Below are 17166 nucleotides of genomic sequence, written 5' to 3' on the forward strand. Positions count from 1 at the left end.
AACGCGTTAGGGATAACATGCAGGAATGTTATTGTCAGTGTTGTACATAGAAAATTGTACTACTCAAATCTGGATTTTCAATCAGAATATTCACCAAGACAGACGTGGGCCATAGAGTACGACTTCATATATCAGCAAATTCGCCTCGAAGTAGCCTTGCACTAGTACATATAGAATGGCCACCTTTCGATACAGATGAATATCCATTGATTTAAGTGATGAAAAATTGAGAATAAATATCTCATGCCTGCCAAAGTTCAGAGGGCTGGACTGAAACAAAGCATGGATATATACCGATGGATGAGTCCCACGAGCTGAAGGAGGAGGAGAGGGGACGTGTTTGTGTATAGCAGAGGAGAATCTGAGAGATGAGAGGAGCGTGTACACGTCTGAGCTAGTTGTCTCGGCCTCCTTGCCGGCCGCCGCGAGCTCGATCGATCGCCGTCATCCGATCCGTCACGATAAAGCAGCACTGCTCTGTTTCTCGACGCCCGCAGCACTTGTGCACCGGCCCCTGCCGCCGGGCGCCGGTGGCGAGCGCCGGAGCAACCAGGGCAGCGGTGGCCCAGCGGTCGCTGAGGCACCGCGGCACTCCGCCGGGAGGACTAACTAGGGCCGTCAGCGAGGTAATGGGCTCAGGGAACTGGGACTTCACCTGGTGCGGCCCAAAAACCAACGTCCCGCTCCAGTCCGCCAGATCCGATCCCAGCCGCGGAGATGTCATCGTACGGCTCAAAATCCCTCTAGCCCGGACGGTAAATGACAGATACCGTCCACCCCCCGGGTCGGTCGGGGAAGCCGGCGCACGCGGCCCCGGCACGACGACGGCGCCCGCGCCGCCGTGGCGTCCACTTTTCCTCCGCGGATAGCTCGTTGACACCCTTGCCGGATTCTTTCTTGTATTTGCGTTTCTGCAGGCGTTCGTCATGGCAGGAACCATATGTGTGCTGCGCGTGCGCTGCCAGCTGCCCAGCTGGGTCGCCTTCGCTCGCCGGTTCTTGCCAGCGGCGTCCTCGTGCACCTCTCCATCTTCAGGCCTGATGGCGGCGCGGGCAATGCCATCTGCTGATCTACCTCTGGGATGCCTACTTCGCCGACTACCTCTGGCATGCCTACCTCAGCAGCTCCCGCGCCGGCGTGCCCCGCCTGTTCGGCGGCGTCACCTTTTATGTCGACCAAGGCAGCGCCGCCGATCGCTACGACGAGCTGGCCCGGCGGATGCACGACCGCGGCAGGCCCGCCGGCGCGACGCTGACGGCGACGGTGCGGTGCGCGTACCGTACCCGGACGGGCCGGACCCACGCATGGTGACGGCGCTCTTCTGGCCCGCGTCCACGTCAGGCTGTTCGGCGGCGATCAGCAGTGCGACTGGGGCCAGTTCGACTCGTGGAACAAGCGGGCGGCGGCGTACCTGGGCTGCTGGGCACCCTCGTGATGCTTCCTCATCTGGTGAACGAAGCAGAGGAGGTGTTCCTGAGCGAGGCTACTCCCTCATCATGTAGTAGTACCGTACCAATGGTGAACAACCTTGATAGCAAATGCAACGTGATTTTTTTCGCACGAAAAAAAATCATCAGACTACTTTCATAGGAAATAAATTGGATGGGGACGGTCCCAGTAGTTTCTCGGTGAGGATCCCCTCCCATCGGGTGCTGCGTGGCTTTCTCGGTGATCTGACGCGCAGGCTCTCACTCGCGCTCGCACATGCGCCCCGGCTCGCAGCACAGGTTCGCATAGGCGTTCTCTCGCACCGGCTCGCACAGGCGCTCGCTCGCACCACTTAATGTGTGAACCTGATTCAATAATCCTCTTATGTGGTATAAAAAAAATGATAGTAGAACAGAGTGCAATATGATAATCTGAAAAAATAAATTATATGATCTCATAAATAGGTGGTTCTTCTAAAACACTATAGATAAGTTCACATGTCCCAAACGACACAGCTTAGATGAAAAATAAGCATAAGTGAAAATAAATTTCTGCTATAACACAACAAGGTTACATATTTTCTTTATTTGTACATTAAGTCGGGAATTAATGTGCCTTACCACAATACGAAATATTATGCCCTCAGTTAAATAAATTATTTGCAATCTAGCACACGCGTGAAAACTCATGATGATCAAAGAACGTGAAAAAAATATACATCTGCGTTGGCTGCATTACGTTGTGTGCTAAAGCAGGCACAGATGACACCATAGGCGACAAGTCAAGAACGTTATCCTTCTCCTGACTTCCTACCGCCATTGCAGCCGCTACACGTGGGGAAGCTTCTCTTGTGGTGGAGTGCAGATTGCTATCCTCGTGACCTCCTTCCGGTTGATACAGCTGCGATGCTCAGGTCCAAATCATTTAACAAGTCTTCAGGAAAGGAAGGTTTCAAGCAAATTAGGTAAACAAAAGAAAAATTGAACCTTAGGTAGATGAGAGGAACAACGCCGGACGCTGATTGCGCGGCCTTGAACGAGACAACTACGTCAGCAGATGAGGCTACAGCGTCGGAAAACGGTGGCAGCATCGGCGGCACGCAAGGGATGTGGCGGTGGACGATGCAGGATACAGCGATGGTGGACGACCGCACGGGGTGAGCGAGAAGGGCTTCCGCCAATGTGGCGACTCGTGGGCTTAGGCGCGCGCGATGCAATTTCTAAGCGAGCGAGCGCATGTGCGAGCGAGCGCCTGTACGAGCCTGTGCTGCGAGCCGGCGCGAGAGAGCGCCTGTGCGAATCTGTGCTGCGAGCCGGGGCAGCTGTGCGAGCGCGAGCGAGAGCTTGTGCGTCGGATCACCGAGAAAGCCACACGGCACCCGATAGGAGGGGGTCTCACCGAGAAACTACCTGGACGGTCCCCACCCAATGTATTTCCACTTTCATACGGATAGCCTGAGCAGAGTGACATACATGCCACGATTTTTCTCGTACTGCGCGTGTAACTGTTATATACATTATCTCTGAACCTGTACAATCGATGCAAATGGCCGGCATCTTCCCTCATCTCCAGTTGACTCCTGTCCTGAGACCTGAACGTACAGGGGAGACGGTTCTACGAGAAACCGTACATTGCTGTCAAGGTTTTCTATCGAACAACTCAGATCCGTGGTAATGTATGCTTAAATATTAGATTTGAATATTAGATTTGAAATGCTTGCAAAACTATTCTTCAGCTCATCAAACATTTCAAAACTGTTGCATTTGCTATCAAGGTTTCAAAAATTAGATGTACAAATTGTGGTATAATCTGTTCTAGTACAAACTGTGGTGTAATCTGATAAACTATCTTGGCGTGCAGCCATATTTACATATAAACTCCACGGGGATATTTAACTACCTTTCTTAGGTCACTTCTTGAGAATCCACGATTAGAAGGAACCCTGCATATTTATCACGTGACAGAGAATTTATCAACACATTTACAATTTTTCTGACGTGGCAAGCCACGTCCTCGTGCTAGCGCTGAAATGACCACACTGTCCCTACATCTGGTATTACCATTCCCAGTACGTTGCTCGATCCTTCCTCTATCTCTACGACCGGTGGGACCAACTTATATTCTACCTTCGGAGTCTCCTCCACCGAGGAGCCCAGCACGCTCCTGCCGGGCAGGCTCTCGCCGGTCTCGCCGCTCTCGCACTCCTGAAGCACTCGACCCGAACTGCGCGATCCAATCACCGGAGTAGACGACGCCACTGATCATCATCTTGGCCAGAACCGGGTTTTCCTTGAGGGCCTCCTCGTATGTCGACCAGTTGTGCTGAGGCATGTACCGAAGGATCTCAAACATCGTCAACCCCTACCCAGAATCCAATCAGTACGACCCCAAAACAAGGAGGCTTGATAACACCAAATCTGAATCTAATCGAGAATTAAAGCTAGAAGAAGGGAATCAAAATGGAGAGACTTACATGCCAGTAGTCCTGGTCGATGGTGAGGAGCTTGGTGAGCGACTGAGCGCGTAGGTGCTGGCCCGAGCACGACGATCGTGTTGATGGCCCGATCAAGCGCCCTGTTCCCGTCCGCGCCGCCGGACGCCCCTGAGCCCGCCCCGCCCCCGCCCACGTTGCCTTGGAAGGCGAACCTATCGATGACGAGCTAGCTCCCACCCAGCTTCTCGCTCGAGCCTCCCCGGACTCGTATGAGCAGGCGGCGATCTGGGAGTAGCGGAACGCGAGCAAGCAGAGCCAGCGACGTGAGGGGCCGGGATGGAGGGCAGCGGCGACAGATATCGCAGGGGGCGGACGCGCGGGGGCCAACGCTCTCCTTCGCCCGCCCTTGTTCACCTTCGCCCTTTGCTCATCCATGGTTGACTGGAGGTGGAAGAAGGGTGGGTCCCACCAGTCATACAGATGAGAGGGAGAAACAGAGAAAACGCACAAGCACTTGGAGGAAGAGATGCAGGGGCAGCAGTGTCATTTCACGTGGCCGATGCCAGCAGCACGAGGAGGTGGCTTTCCAGATCAGAAAAATGGTACTTAGAGCAACTCCAAGAGGCTGCTAATCTTACCCCAATACCTTTTTTAGGAAAAAGGAGAGAAAAAATGAACTCCAACAATCCACCTAAACCTTCCCTAATTTTTTTGCGACGCTAAAAAATATCCTGCCACCGCGTATATTTTAGCGTTGGCGTTCCTCCCCCAATCCTGATTCCCGCATGCCCGCGCGTCCCTTCCGATGGGCCCAATATGATGACGTGGCCTGTGTTTGAAATATTGGGGGCTATTTATTAGCGATCTGCTGTGGACTAATATGTTTTTGGGGGAAATTTTTTTTTGAGAGAACCCCCAATACATAATTTTTAGGAAGAATTTTTTAGATACTCTTGGAGTTGCTCTTAATTCTTTTTCCTGTGGCAAATCTGTAGTTTCCATCCTAATAATGAAAGTAACTTTTCTTAGGATGAGAAATAATTAAATATTTCAGGGAGGCAAGCAGCGACGATATTGTCAGCGTTGCATATACAAAGTTTTCACGCTCAAATCTGAATATCCAGCTAGTCGACTTCATATACTGTATCAGCAACGTCGCCTTGAAGTAGCCTTGCACATATAGAATGGCCACCTTTCGATACTGATGAATATTCATTGATTTATAAATTATAAGTGATGAAAATAAAATTGAGAGAGTGGCTATCTCATGCCTGCCAAAGTTCAGAGGACTGCACTGAAACAAAGGATGGATATAAGTTTCAAAATAAAAGGCATGGATACCGATGGATGAGCCGCGAGCTGAAGGAGGAGAGGACGTGTTTGTGCCTAGAGGAGGAGAATCTGAGAGATGAGAAGAGCGTGTACACGTCTGAGCTAGTCATCTTGGCCTGCTAGCCGGCCGCCGCTTTCCTCGCCGCGAGCTCGATCAATCGCCGTCATCCGATTGGTCACTGTATGGAACACGAAGGACGATCGAGCGCTCCTCTGTTTCTCGAGGCCCGCAGCACTTGTGCACCGGCCTTGCTGGCGCTCGGTCTCCGCCGTGACTAGTCATCCCTTCCGCCGGGCGGCGCCGGCGAGCGCCGGAACGGAGCAGACAGTGTGCCAGGTACGGGCCTAAGCGAGGTGATGGGCTCAGGAAACTGGGCCTTAACTTGGCGGCGAGCGCCGGACGGAGCAGTCAGCGGCGGGCTATGGGCCTCAGCGAGGTAATGAGTTCAAGGAACTGGACCTTCATTGGCGCGGTCCAAACCAGCGCTCCTGGTTTAGCCCGCCAGGTCCGACCCCAGCCGCGGAGACGCCATCCTACGGCTCAAAATCCCTAAAGCCCGGACGCGGACCTCGGTCGGGGACGCCGGCGTACGCGGCGGCGGCACGGCGACGGCGCCCGCGCCGCCGTGGCGTCCTCCTCTCCTCCACGCAGTGCTCGCCGACACCCTTGCCCCCGGAATTCTTTCCCGTATCTGCGTTTCTTCAGGCGCTTCGTCGTGGGCTCGTGGCAGGGACCATGGGCGGTGGCGTGGTGCTGCGCCTGCGCGGCCTGCTGGGTCGCCGGCCGGTTCTTAGTTTGCCAGTGCGCGCTGACAAGTGATGCCGTGGCGTGGCGAGGCGCCTACAACGCCGCCCTCATCTCCTTCCTCACCGGCTTATGCGGCCATGGCGGCGCCTCCGCCTACTCGCTCGATCGAACTCTCGGGCCACCTGCTCTCGCCGGCGTCGGCAACGACATCGAGCACTGCCAGTCCATGGGCGTCCTCGTGCAGTCGTGCTCCTCTCCATTGGACGGGCCAACCACCGGCGGCAAGGGCGGGGCCAACTACTCCCTCCCTTCCCCGCATTTCGCCACGGAGCTCGCCGACTGCCTCTAGGACGCGTACCTCGGCGGGCGGCGGCGTACCCGGGCACCTCCGTGACGCTTCCTGGCATGCCGGAGCTATATAACGACGCGACCAAGGAACAAAGTAGAGGAGGTGTACCGTACCAATGGCGAAATTAAAACCTTGGCAACAAATGCAATAGTTTTGGAATGTTTGCTGAGCTCAAGCATAGTTTTGGAAACATTTTAAATCGTATGCTGACACATAAGTACCACGAACCTGAGTAGCCCGAGAGAAAACCTTGACAGCACCTACGGTTCTGATATAATTGTGTCTCTGTCTCCCCTGTTCATCAGGACATCCGGTAGCATGTCAAGGTTTTCTGTTGTAAATGAAACGTATCCATTTTTATCGAAATAATGTGTCGGTTTCATGATAATTAGGCCCTTTAGATCCTTAGCTGGCTAAATTTAATCATTTTGGTTCCCGTACCTAGCTAAACTTTAGGTTAGCTGGTTGAACCCGCTAAACCAACAAAAGATCAAAATACCCCTCAATCATCGACTCCACCTGCCGGCCTGTCCCTGACGCGTAGATCCCATCGAAGGGTAGTACTGTACCAACTAGCATTTAGCTAGTGGATTCAATCACACCTGCTGAACTTCAGCCAACTAAAAATAAGTTTCTAAACTTTACCCGGGAGTGCATTGATTGCGTTTTGTTTGTGTCAGCTATGGATATGGACGCTGATCTAGTGGAATGAAAATATGTGATGATGATGCTCTGTTTTAGTTGATTATATATACTCTTTGGATACGACGGTGAAACTCCGGTCTCGCCGTTGGCCTGTATATTGGCCTCCGATCATGTGAGTCAGTCACGGCGACATCCTCTGATGTAAAAAAATAACGGTAAACAAGTATTTAGGTTCAGGATTCAGATTTGGTGAAGACTCGAGGAAGACGGCAGCTGCTAGTAGCACATCGATAATTCTACAGGTGCAGATCACTAGGAAGACCGGCGCGCTGCGCCGCGCCCGTAAAGGATGACGCCCTGATCCGCTCACCGATCGAGAGTGCCCGGTACCTTCGATCGCTAGCTAGTCCTGCTGCTCCGCCTGTAAAATCCTGCGTTGTTGATAAAGATTGATCCGGGTGTTCGGTGGGCCAGGGCAAATCAATAGTATGCTGAATCCAGACGAGGAACATGCGTCGTAGTGGTGGAGCAGAGCCAGGGGTCGTCCAGGCGTGCATCCACGATTGTGCACCACCCCGACCCCTTCTTCTTGTGATTTCTAATTCAGATCGGACTGGTGCTTCGGCTCGGACGGGTATTTGATACTAGGTGTGAGGATTAAATATGTTTTAATTATAAAACTAATTGTAGAATCCTTGAGCTGATTCGCGAGACGAATTTATTAAACCTAATTAATTCATCATTAGCAAATGGTTATTGTAGCACCACATTGTCAAATCATGGACTAATTAGATTTAATAGATTCGTCTCGCGAATTAGACTCCGTCTGTACAATTAGTTTTGTAATTAGTCTATATTTAATACTTATAATTAGTATAACGGGCAGTAAACTTTCGCCCACGTCAGATCAGACGGCTCCTGGTCCTCCCACCGCCACCTTCCGTCGGCCGTCCGGTCAGGAGATTCGTCGCTCCTCGCGCGGACGCGCCTCCAGTCCTCTACTTTCCCACCGCTTCTGCTGCCCCACGAGCGATCGATCGAATCGCTGCCGGCTGCCGCCATCGAGACATCCACACTCCCCATCCGACGGCCGGCCAGCATCTCACGACCCCTTCGTCCCCGGCCCCGCTGTTTCTTCAAACCCACGCAACCACGGATGCCAGTCCACCGCAGCAAAGGTGGCAACTGGGACTGGGAACCGGCACGGCACCAACCCAGCAGCACAGGCAGAGCAGAGCACGATCGCCCGACCCCCCGGCCCGAAGGTCTCCCACCCACCCACCCGGCGGCATGACGGCGACATCCAGGGCCCCGCGCCGCCCCCGCATCCGCCCCCGCGGCCCGCCGCCGGCGCCGCCGACCCCGATCCGCACGGCGCGCGGCGCGCGCTCCGCCGCCGCCGACGAGCGCGTCCTCGCCGAGTTCCTCGAGGCCTCCCTCCGCGTGCCCGACCTCGCCCTGCCCCCGCGCGCGCCGCGGAAGCGCTTCTTCAGCTTCCCGCCCGCGCCCCCTCCGCCGCGCGAGGTCCCGTCGCAGGCCCTCGCTTCGGGCGACGCGGACGCGGCGCTGCGGGCGGCGAGCGCTGCAGCGGAGTCCGGGGCGTTCGCCGTGGCCGGCGCGATCGACGCCAGCGAGGTGCGGGAGGCCGTCGAGGCGTCGAGGGCGGTGTTCGCGGCGCCGGACGAGGTGAAGCGCGAGCAGCTGGCCAGATGGTTCCGGCGGAAGGACGATGAGCCGACCGCCGGCGGGGAGGAGTTCTGCTGGTTCCGGCCGGTGAGCCCCGACGAGGACCGCGCGCTGGGCGCCGCCTTGCCCGGCTCGACGTACCGGGTGTTCAGGTACGTGCCTGCTGCCAATTTATACCGCCTTGTAGCATGGTTTGTCCCTTTCCTCGTTGCCTTGGCAGCGACCCGGGTGTTCAGGTTATCAGGTAGATGCAGAGAGTTTCAGAATCCAATTTTCAGTCAGAAATAGCTCACTTGAAATTGAAACCAAATGCGATCGTCTCCACAAAGATTTCATGGAAGATCTAGATACATAAGTTTACGTTCAATATCTTAGTAGTATCATATGACTTATCAGAAGAGAGCAGATTGGAGTGAGATCAGAGCAAGATTGAGCAAGCAGTGACTGTTTTGGATGATTGACCTGATCGCGGCTAAACTGCTGAGACGTTTTCGTTTCTTGGTTACTTGCACGATCAACATTTGATTGCCGTGATTCGTGATAGATATCAGCTGAGAGCCAATCTGGTGAGCACTGTTTTACTGCAAAATCGCCAATCAGGTAGACGAAAATGTTTTGAGTGTAACAACTCCAAAGGCCCAACCAGTGTGCAAGGCCCATATAGACATATACGACAAATTGTAGCACAACGGCCCATACGGTACGCACCACAAATGAGACACCACTCTCACACGAGCTTTTGCACTTTTTGCTAGGGACAGGATGGACACTGTTGCATCGAGAATGGAGAACGTTGCAAAAAATGCCATCAAGGTTCTATCTGATAATGTCAAGAACCCTAAAGACTCTGCTCTGTCCAGAGAAGCGCCGTCAATCCTTCGCCTGACATTGCATAACAGCTGCAAGTCGAAAACAAGTTGGGATGAGTTTGGCAGCACTGATCCTCCAAACTCACACGCTTTGAACATCCACCTCTCCGAACGAGATCGACAGATTTGTCTCCGGAACCAGGGCGGCTCGACCATTTTCACTTCGCCTGCAGGCTCTATGCTTGTCACAATCGGCAAGCAGGTTCAGGTATCATGCTATATCCATCACTCCTTCCTGTCTATTCTGAAAACTGCCAAGATGATCAAATTAACGCAAAGATGACTTAACCTTCTTTGCATTCTGTGAAATGTGGTCAATGCTTTCTCTGTAACTCATCAGTCCGGCCATTGTATGCGCGCGCCTGCCGGATGTTCTGTTCCAAGTCTGAAATACTGACAGTGTTTGCTCTGAATACAGGAATGGTCCAATGGGCAGTTCAGGACCGCTGTTGGCGAGGTACTGTATGAGATGACCGATGAACCAGGCCCCTTCATCTCCCTGGAACTCGTGTACTCTCCAGACGACCTGCATCTTTCTGAGGTTGGCCGGCAGGCCAGGTGCATTGACCGTCCGAAGGCCATCTCTTTTAGGGACCAGATACTGGTTGTTCTGATCCTGCTGTTTCTGTTCTACGTCTTCTGGCGCTGAGTGCATCCGGCGTCCCTTTGCAAATGCCCGAGATAGCTAAGTTTTACAGAACAGCTTTCTTGGCCCTAACTGCCTGCCCTTCTCCATGGGTTGATTGTGGAGATTGGGGAAACACTGCATGGACTGCGGTGATCACAGGTGGTTTCAGTGTTTTGTTTGATTCGTCTTCCTTTTCTTCTTTTTTTCCCTTGAAGAACCTTAAAAAATGACAGGGAGTTCCTGAGGTTCACTATAGAAAAAAGAGTTGGTCTGGTTTATAAGGAAAACTGGATCCGTTCCTTTTCCTCGAGGAATGAAACATACACAATAAAATCTAGTAAATACTGCTTTTAGATCATCCCATTTGAGGGAAATGTTAGGGGATTGGTTGTTTTTCTGTTTGAGGATGTTGCCCTTGCGATTGAGGTTGTACATGTTGCTTTTGAATTTTGATACATTTGGAGCAGAGTTTGGCTTCCCTTCGGTACTGAATTATGGATGCAATAGTATAGGGGTTTGCTCTTGTGGGCTGCGGCCTGGATCTGGGGAGGTGTTGCCTTGTAAATTTGTAATGTTAAAGCCATTAGCTGTGTTGGGTTGTATAGCTGAAAAGATGCTTGTGATTATTTTTCAGTGAATAAAGAAATCTTGTATTCACACTAAATTTTGCTGTCTCTTGCATTTCCCTGCCCTCGTAGTCTCGTACTATAGGGAAGGGAAGTGTTGCCTTGTAATTATATGTGCATGTTGACCTGAAAGAAAAGCTTTGCAATTGTTTTCTGATGAATATAGAAATCTTGTATTTACTTTATTTTTGCTACACCTATTGCTTGCCCATGTCTTCGTACTATCGTCATCTGAAATGACCATGCTAGATCTGTACTCTGCTTTAGATTTATTCTGCTATAGTTCCCCCATGCTGTCGGTCCAGCAAGTGACAATTTCCCCTACTGCTGACCAAGCGGTGCAAATAGCACCGACACTGTTATTACCGTGAACTTGGTGATAACCTGTTAGGCATCTCACGCAGTCAAACGCACACTCCCTGCCTTGTCACGTCCTTGTGACAGTACGGCGTGCCGCTACCACCCTTCGATTTGCACTCTCCCGGTAGCAACAAAACGGCACGTCCGACCGACTAATCACCCGGAAAGACGGTACTGGTGCTGCCGCAAGGATACAAACACCGAAACGGGGTGCCACGGCCGGTGGCCTCGTGACGGAACGGGGGTCCAGATGAATTGAACGCCCACCCGCAGGTCTCCCTCCAGCTGCAGACAAATGCTGGCAGCCTCCCTCCAGTAGCCCAGTCCCTCTCGCACAGGCGCACGGCACAGCCACGAGCCGCGACACGAGCGTGCGAAAACGGGCAGGTCCCTGTCTCGCCTCAAAAGCATCCGTGCACACCGGCCGCGGGTGCCGATCCTGCAGCCGGGTCGCCGAGAGCCGCGGCTGCCCCTGTGAGGCTGCAGTGCTCGGCGCTGCATGCCCGGGCGGGTTCTTTCTCCCGCTGGACCAGACGGGGCGCGCGCGGCGGGCGAGGGGTGGGCGGGTGGCGGTGGCAGCGTTTCCGCTGTGCGCCTCGCGAGCCCTTTCCGGCGCGCACCTGAAGCTGAAAGGGGGACGCGCGACCAACCCGTCCTCGGCCTCGTATCCGTGTCCGGTGACGCGCGGGTCTGGGGCCGGCCCGATCTCTTGAACGATCTGCAAGGGGCCAAGGAGAGTAGCTTCCACCCTGATGGCTGATGCCAATCTCTCAACCGCCACCCGTCCTGCCATCCTGTTTGTTGTGTGATGTTGCCTCGTGCTAATCATTGCAATCATTGGCGCCATCTTTTCTTCTTCAAACCATTTTGTTTCTTTGCCTGCTCACATTCTTCCATCCTCTTTTTTTTTTCCTTTTGTCACGTCCTTGTTAGCCCTCAACTGTTCTCTTAACACGGTGTCGAAGCAAAGAGCAGAGCACAGTAGTGCATACGTTGTTCAGTTCACACCATCCCATCCCCATCCATCAAGATAAATTCACAAGTTCTTTTACACCGATGTGGCCAGGCCGTGTGGTGACTGATGACTGCCGAGTGCCTAGTACTGCCCACTGCCTCTGTCAATATGGTATCCAGTGCGACCTCGCCCTCCTGGTCAGAGTCAGACTGATGCAGATCGAGAGCAGCACCATGCAGCCATCCTCCTGTGGCGTTCACTGGAACTTTTGTGGTGGTGAGGCAGTTAAAAAAAAACAAGCTACTCCTACTCCTCTTCCTGCACAATTGAATTGCTTCTGTGGAGGCAGTAGTTACACTACAGTCACAGTTGGATTCTTGAGGTATGAACAAGTCACCTGGACAGGACTGATCTTTGAGCCGTCTATTCACCCTTTCATCTGCAGTAAAGGTTAGCTTGCAGTCATCGCCTGATCCAAGTTTGCCTCGCCGCTAGCTCCTGCCCTTCCCTGCTCCCGGATGTGATGTCTCGAAGTTAAGGCACCTCGCCGACTAATCGCTGAGCGGCGCTGCTCGATTACAGGCCTCCGAAGAAAACCGTAGTAAATGTATTTTGTATAGCTGCAGGGCCTTTTGTCAGGCTTGCATCTACTGCTGTAGTACAATGTATCCATATGCCTGCATGTTTTGCATGCTTGGAAGCTGCTCCTCTGCAGCTCCTTGAACACTGTGGTAGTGCTTGACATTAGCCGGCAATGACATGTCCGAATCTCGAGCCTGTGAGAAGTTTTTTTTTTAAGAATACGCAGGAGAGCTGCGTATCTTTATATTAAGAAAAAGAGAATAGTTTAAATTATAACGCGGGTCTCCTAGGCACACGCACACGGTTCGATTTTCTTAGGTATTACATTTCGGAAACAAACAACCGAAGGGCTGTGGCCTTAACACATTATTGATGTTGAGCTCACCGATGCTGGCCAACCTATGATGGAGAGTTGCTTAGCGCCTGCACAAGACCAAAGCAGCGCCTCCTCCAAAATGCTTTGCACCAGCTGTGCCGGTTGGATGTGCCTCTGGCGAACACCCGATCATTCCGTTCCTTCCTGCTTGGATGTGCCTCTGGCGAACACCCGATCATTCCGTTCCTTCCTGCTTGGATGTGCCTCTGGCGAACACCCGATCATTCCGTTCCTTCCTGTTTGGATGTGCCTCTAGTGAACACCCGATCATTCCGTTCCTTCCATAATTTTCAAGAGGTTAGCATAAAGGTGGTGGAGTCCAAGCCTTTCCTCAGCCGATCATTCGTTGCCTCTCGTTTGTGGATCCACCAGTCCATGATTCCCATACCATCGTCAGGTGCATGGTGTTATAAATGTAGGAGTGCATCGACGTTATGCTAGACATGCTGGGAGTAAGGACGGTGAGTGAAAAGATGATCAACAGTCTCAGGTTCCTGATTGCAAAGAGCCTGTGAGAAGTGCAAAGTGTTGCTTCCATCGGTAGCCATGCATAAGCTTATTAGAACCATCCACAAAATCGTTGCGAGAAACCAGCAAATCCATGAACAGTTGACAGTCCTTTGTGTAACAGGTGGTCACACGGCGAGAGTGTCTACAGTGGCGGAGTGTAAATCCGGGGACAGGCTGCGGTGTGGCCATCACTTCTGGCCCCAGCGGAAACTTCTTCCAAACAGTAACAGCCATGGGTTTCTTAGGCAAACGATAGCTGAAGGATCGGCACGGGAAGCTTCTCCACTGCATGCACCAACCTCCTGGTGTTGGTGGACACTGAAGCACCTGCGTATCATCCAGGTTCTTTCGCACTTTTGGTAAGGGTGTATTCGGAAAATGACAACCGTTTACTTGTGACTAACCAACCCGTGTATTTTGAAGCGAATCTATATTGGTTATCATGTCATAAGTTTATTAGAACGTGGCTCTTCAATTTGAATTGGAAAGCGGCACGGAGCTAGACTAAGGACCTTTCTAGTACTAAATGTCACAAGGAGATGAAGGACACTTAGTGCAGCATAGGTTTTTCTAGCGTATTATTAAGAGGGGTTTCAATGATAGTAGCTTGACCATACAAGGCTAGCCATGAAAATAATACATACTCAGTACTCTCTAACACTTGATAGCTCAAACAACACACGGAAGAAATCAAGAAGCAAAGAAATCAAAGAAAAACTGAAAGGAGATTGAATTGGATGAGCTGAAAGTTGAAGGAAACCGTTGGATGTTCCGACGTCCCATATTCTAGTTGCGTCGGAGCAATGTTCTCAGGCTGGAAATCTGGATTGAGGCATCAGTTGTTTTGATGCAACCATCGGATGGATTTTTTTCTTAGCACTGGATGTTCCGATGCTATATCAAGAAGACCATCGGAGCAAGCATATTTACTTTGCCAACTTCCAGAGAGTTTTGGGCAAAAACCCTTCAGCACCGGATGTTACGACGCCTACTAAATGACCATCGGATGAATGCGTCGGAGCAGGCATATTTTCTTTGATTCCTTCCAGAGAGGTTTTGGCCATAATGTCTTCAGCAGCGGATGATTCGACGCCTAGCTCAAGATCATCAGATGAAGCATCGGATCAACTTTTCACTGTTACTTTTCCAATGTGGAAGACCGGATATTCCGACACCCCGGGGAGGATGGTGGTGTGCTTTCATGTGCACACTTTTTCCAACAGCTACCTGCTGTTGCCTAGCCTATTTATACCTCTCCCCCGGGTCATTTGAGCTGCTTTTGACACCTTGAAAACTTCAAGCAACCCATGAGCAATTGAGAGTGTGCTAGAGCCAAAGTATGATTAGTGAATTGCTAAATCTCAAGATTAAAGACTTCTCTTAGTGTTGTAGGGTAGCAAGTGTTCCTAGCTTAGCTGAGTGCTGGTCAAGTGAAGCATCAAAGCTTGTTACTCTTGGTGGTTGATGTCACATAGACGGTCTTGGTGACCCGAAGGTTCTTGGTGAGCTCTTGAGATTGTGGGAACCCCAAAAAGAAAATCTTGTACACAGTTTGGAGCTCGCCGTTCTGGAGATGGAGAAGGAGCATTCTTAGTGAAGCACTCGTCTTAGTGGCTTGGGGGAGCAAAACCCTTAGTGGGTGCTCCAACGTGGATTAGGGGGAGTGTCAACTTCTCAATATCACAGGAAAAAATCCGGTTATCTCGTGTCCTCAATCTTTACATTTTAGCACTCTTTTGAGCATATACTTCCTGCAATTTTCTTGTCTTTTTGTTCTTATCAAGTTGTACTTGTTTGGCTCATACCTTACCTAAGGAAATGATGATCATGTTAGTATGCTCTCCTTGCTAGCTAGGTTCTTTGTTGTTAGTGTGCTTAGTTTCTAGGCTTGAACCTTGTAGATTAGGCAATACTAGAAATCTAGGCTAATGTTTGCTTTTTTTCTAGAAATTTAAAAAAGTCCCAATTCATTCCCTCCTTCGCCACCGATCCTTACAGACACATATCTTGACTCGAGTACCACTGTCCTGAAGACATGGATGCAAGTTGGGTACGCCGTACCGTGCATTGCGTGTGGTTTCAGGTGGTTCAGAACTTCAGATAGGACTACGATCGGTTGTTGAACACTGTTCGCGGGTATCCGTGAACCGAAGACCTTATTCCGGAACACAGAAAATAAATGTTCCTGCTAGTTGTCGGAAATCGGAAGGAGTGAGGCTTTTGGTTGAAGCCATGTAAACTTTCTACTGAATTCAGCTGGATCGTTCAGTCAGTTCTCGCAACTTTTACGCCAGTTATAGGTTCATCTGATTTGCAAAGAAAACATTGGGTCACTTGGACATGAGAACAGTCTCTCCGTCGCATCAGGCGCACGCTACGGATTCAACGGCTGTTCTCATTTCTCATAGTTCCATGACGTGAACCGGCAGTGGTTGTTTCCAATCATGCCGTATTGTTTGTTATGCATGCCTTGCAGATGGGGCCATGCACTGCACGCTGGGACAAGGCGTAGTACTGCCACAGCATCAACCATTTAAGGGGTATCCCATGTTCGTGTGGATGGAGGAAGAAGACGACCACAGATGATCCGTCTGATGATCTTCTTTGTCCTTGGGTCCCGGAAATGTGGGTGCCACTATCCACGCCAACGAGCTCAAATTTATTTCAACTAACTGAATCGCGTACCTAATTGCGCTGCTAGATTTGAAAATATTACCGTGACTAATTTGTATGACAGAAAAAAACATTTTTATCCTAATTTAAGACCGTCATTGTTTCATTAACTCTTTGTGTGGCCCATGGAGAAATCCAACATTAAAACTGTCAGTGTCTGATTAACCCAAACATGAATTCCGTACAGATACGAATCGTACTTTGTTTCAGTAAAAGAAAGAATGTACTAAGACTCACCCAAGGAGCATACTCCGTTGCTCAAAATGTAACTACAGTAGAGAACACACGAGTTTGGCCTCTACAACTTTGGAGGGAGAACCTACAAGTACAAGAATCTCAAACTTCTCGGAACTGAATTCTTTCCTTGTGATCTGCACATACAAACGCTTCTGACCTCTCGTTGCTGGGGATGGAATCTCCAGACTACGATACCTCTCGTTGCACATACAGTCCCTCTATTCTAGAGCAGTAGAGATGTCGAAGGCTCGAAGCAGCAGTAGCATTGCTCAGAGTCAGAGTTTTAAACTTGCTAGGCTTTTTGTCTGCAACCGGTGTCGCCGTTGTCCCCTAGCTAGTCCTGCAGCCTACAACTGCAAGGCTCAAGGAGATCCATAGGTGTAACAAGCATTCAAGAGCAAGCACCAAAATATGCAAGCTGCTCCAAAAAGCGCTTATCGAAAGGAGGAACAGACTCAACCAGTAAACTACAAGGAATTTACAACTGTATCAGTAGTTCAGTACTGAACACTGGTTGATCCTAAAGTTTGAGGGGAAAAAAAGGAGAAAAGAAAATGTGGAACTTGATCAGAGAATAAATGGCATTGATCGGTGTAGATGGATACCACTACGGAATTGATAAAAAAAACATTGAACTCGAATACTGCATAACACAGCGCGTACATGCCATTTATTACTTACTCCTACTGTTGTAGCGTGTACAGTTCCTTCTCTGCAGTACAGAGCAA

At 51.0% G+C, this 17166-nt stretch overlaps 1 protein-coding gene and 1 long non-coding RNA gene across 3 annotated transcripts; one reads left to right on the forward strand and one right to left on the reverse strand.

The window, feature by feature from the left end:
• Positions 1-3358: 3358 nt before the first annotated feature.
• LOC117858885 (uncharacterized) lies at positions 3359-4364 on the reverse strand. Its single transcript, XR_011898399.1, has 2 exons — positions 3902-4364; positions 3359-3789 (listed from the first exon to the last, which is right to left on the reverse strand). It is a non-coding gene; the product is annotated as an uncharacterized lncRNA (long non-coding RNA).
• A 3829-nt stretch (positions 4365-8193) lies between these two features.
• Positions 8194-10783, forward strand: LOC117855078 (uncharacterized). Of its 2 annotated transcripts, none has more exons than XM_034737353.2 (3): positions 8194-8774; positions 9384-9699; positions 9910-10783. In XM_034737353.2, the coding sequence occupies exons 1-3, from the start codon at positions 8227-8229 to the stop codon at positions 10138-10140; spliced, it is 1095 nt and encodes a 364-aa protein (XP_034593244.1). In that variant the 5' UTR covers positions 8194-8226; the 3' UTR covers positions 10141-10783. The 2 variants fall into 2 exon arrangements, with proteins under 2 accessions (XP_034593244.1, XP_034593243.1); XM_034737352.2 differs by having other exon boundaries at positions 8195-8774; positions 9378-9699.
• The last annotated feature ends 6383 nt before the right edge of the window (positions 10784-17166 follow it).

This window comes from Setaria viridis, chromosome 5 (genome assembly GCF_005286985.2).
Source record: "Setaria viridis chromosome 5, Setaria_viridis_v4.0, whole genome shotgun sequence".
In the NCBI taxonomy this organism is placed as follows: Eukaryota; Viridiplantae; Streptophyta; class Magnoliopsida; order Poales; family Poaceae; genus Setaria; species Setaria viridis.

What these genes read in the sequence shown, in the direction of transcription:
- LOC117855078 (XM_034737352.2), top strand. Translation starts at nt 8,227, where the DNA reads ATGACGGCGACATCCAGGGCCCCGCGCCGCCCCCGCATCCGCCCCCGC. An exon ending in TCGACGTACCGGGTGTTCAG is followed by an intron (nt 8,775 to 9,377) that starts GTACGTGCCTGC and finishes ACTTTTTGCTAG; the next exon opens with GGACAGGATGGACACTGTTG. An exon ending in CAATCGGCAAGCAGGTTCAG is followed by an intron (nt 9,700 to 9,909) that starts GTATCATGCTAT and finishes CTCTGAATACAG; the next exon opens with GAATGGTCCAATGGGCAGTT.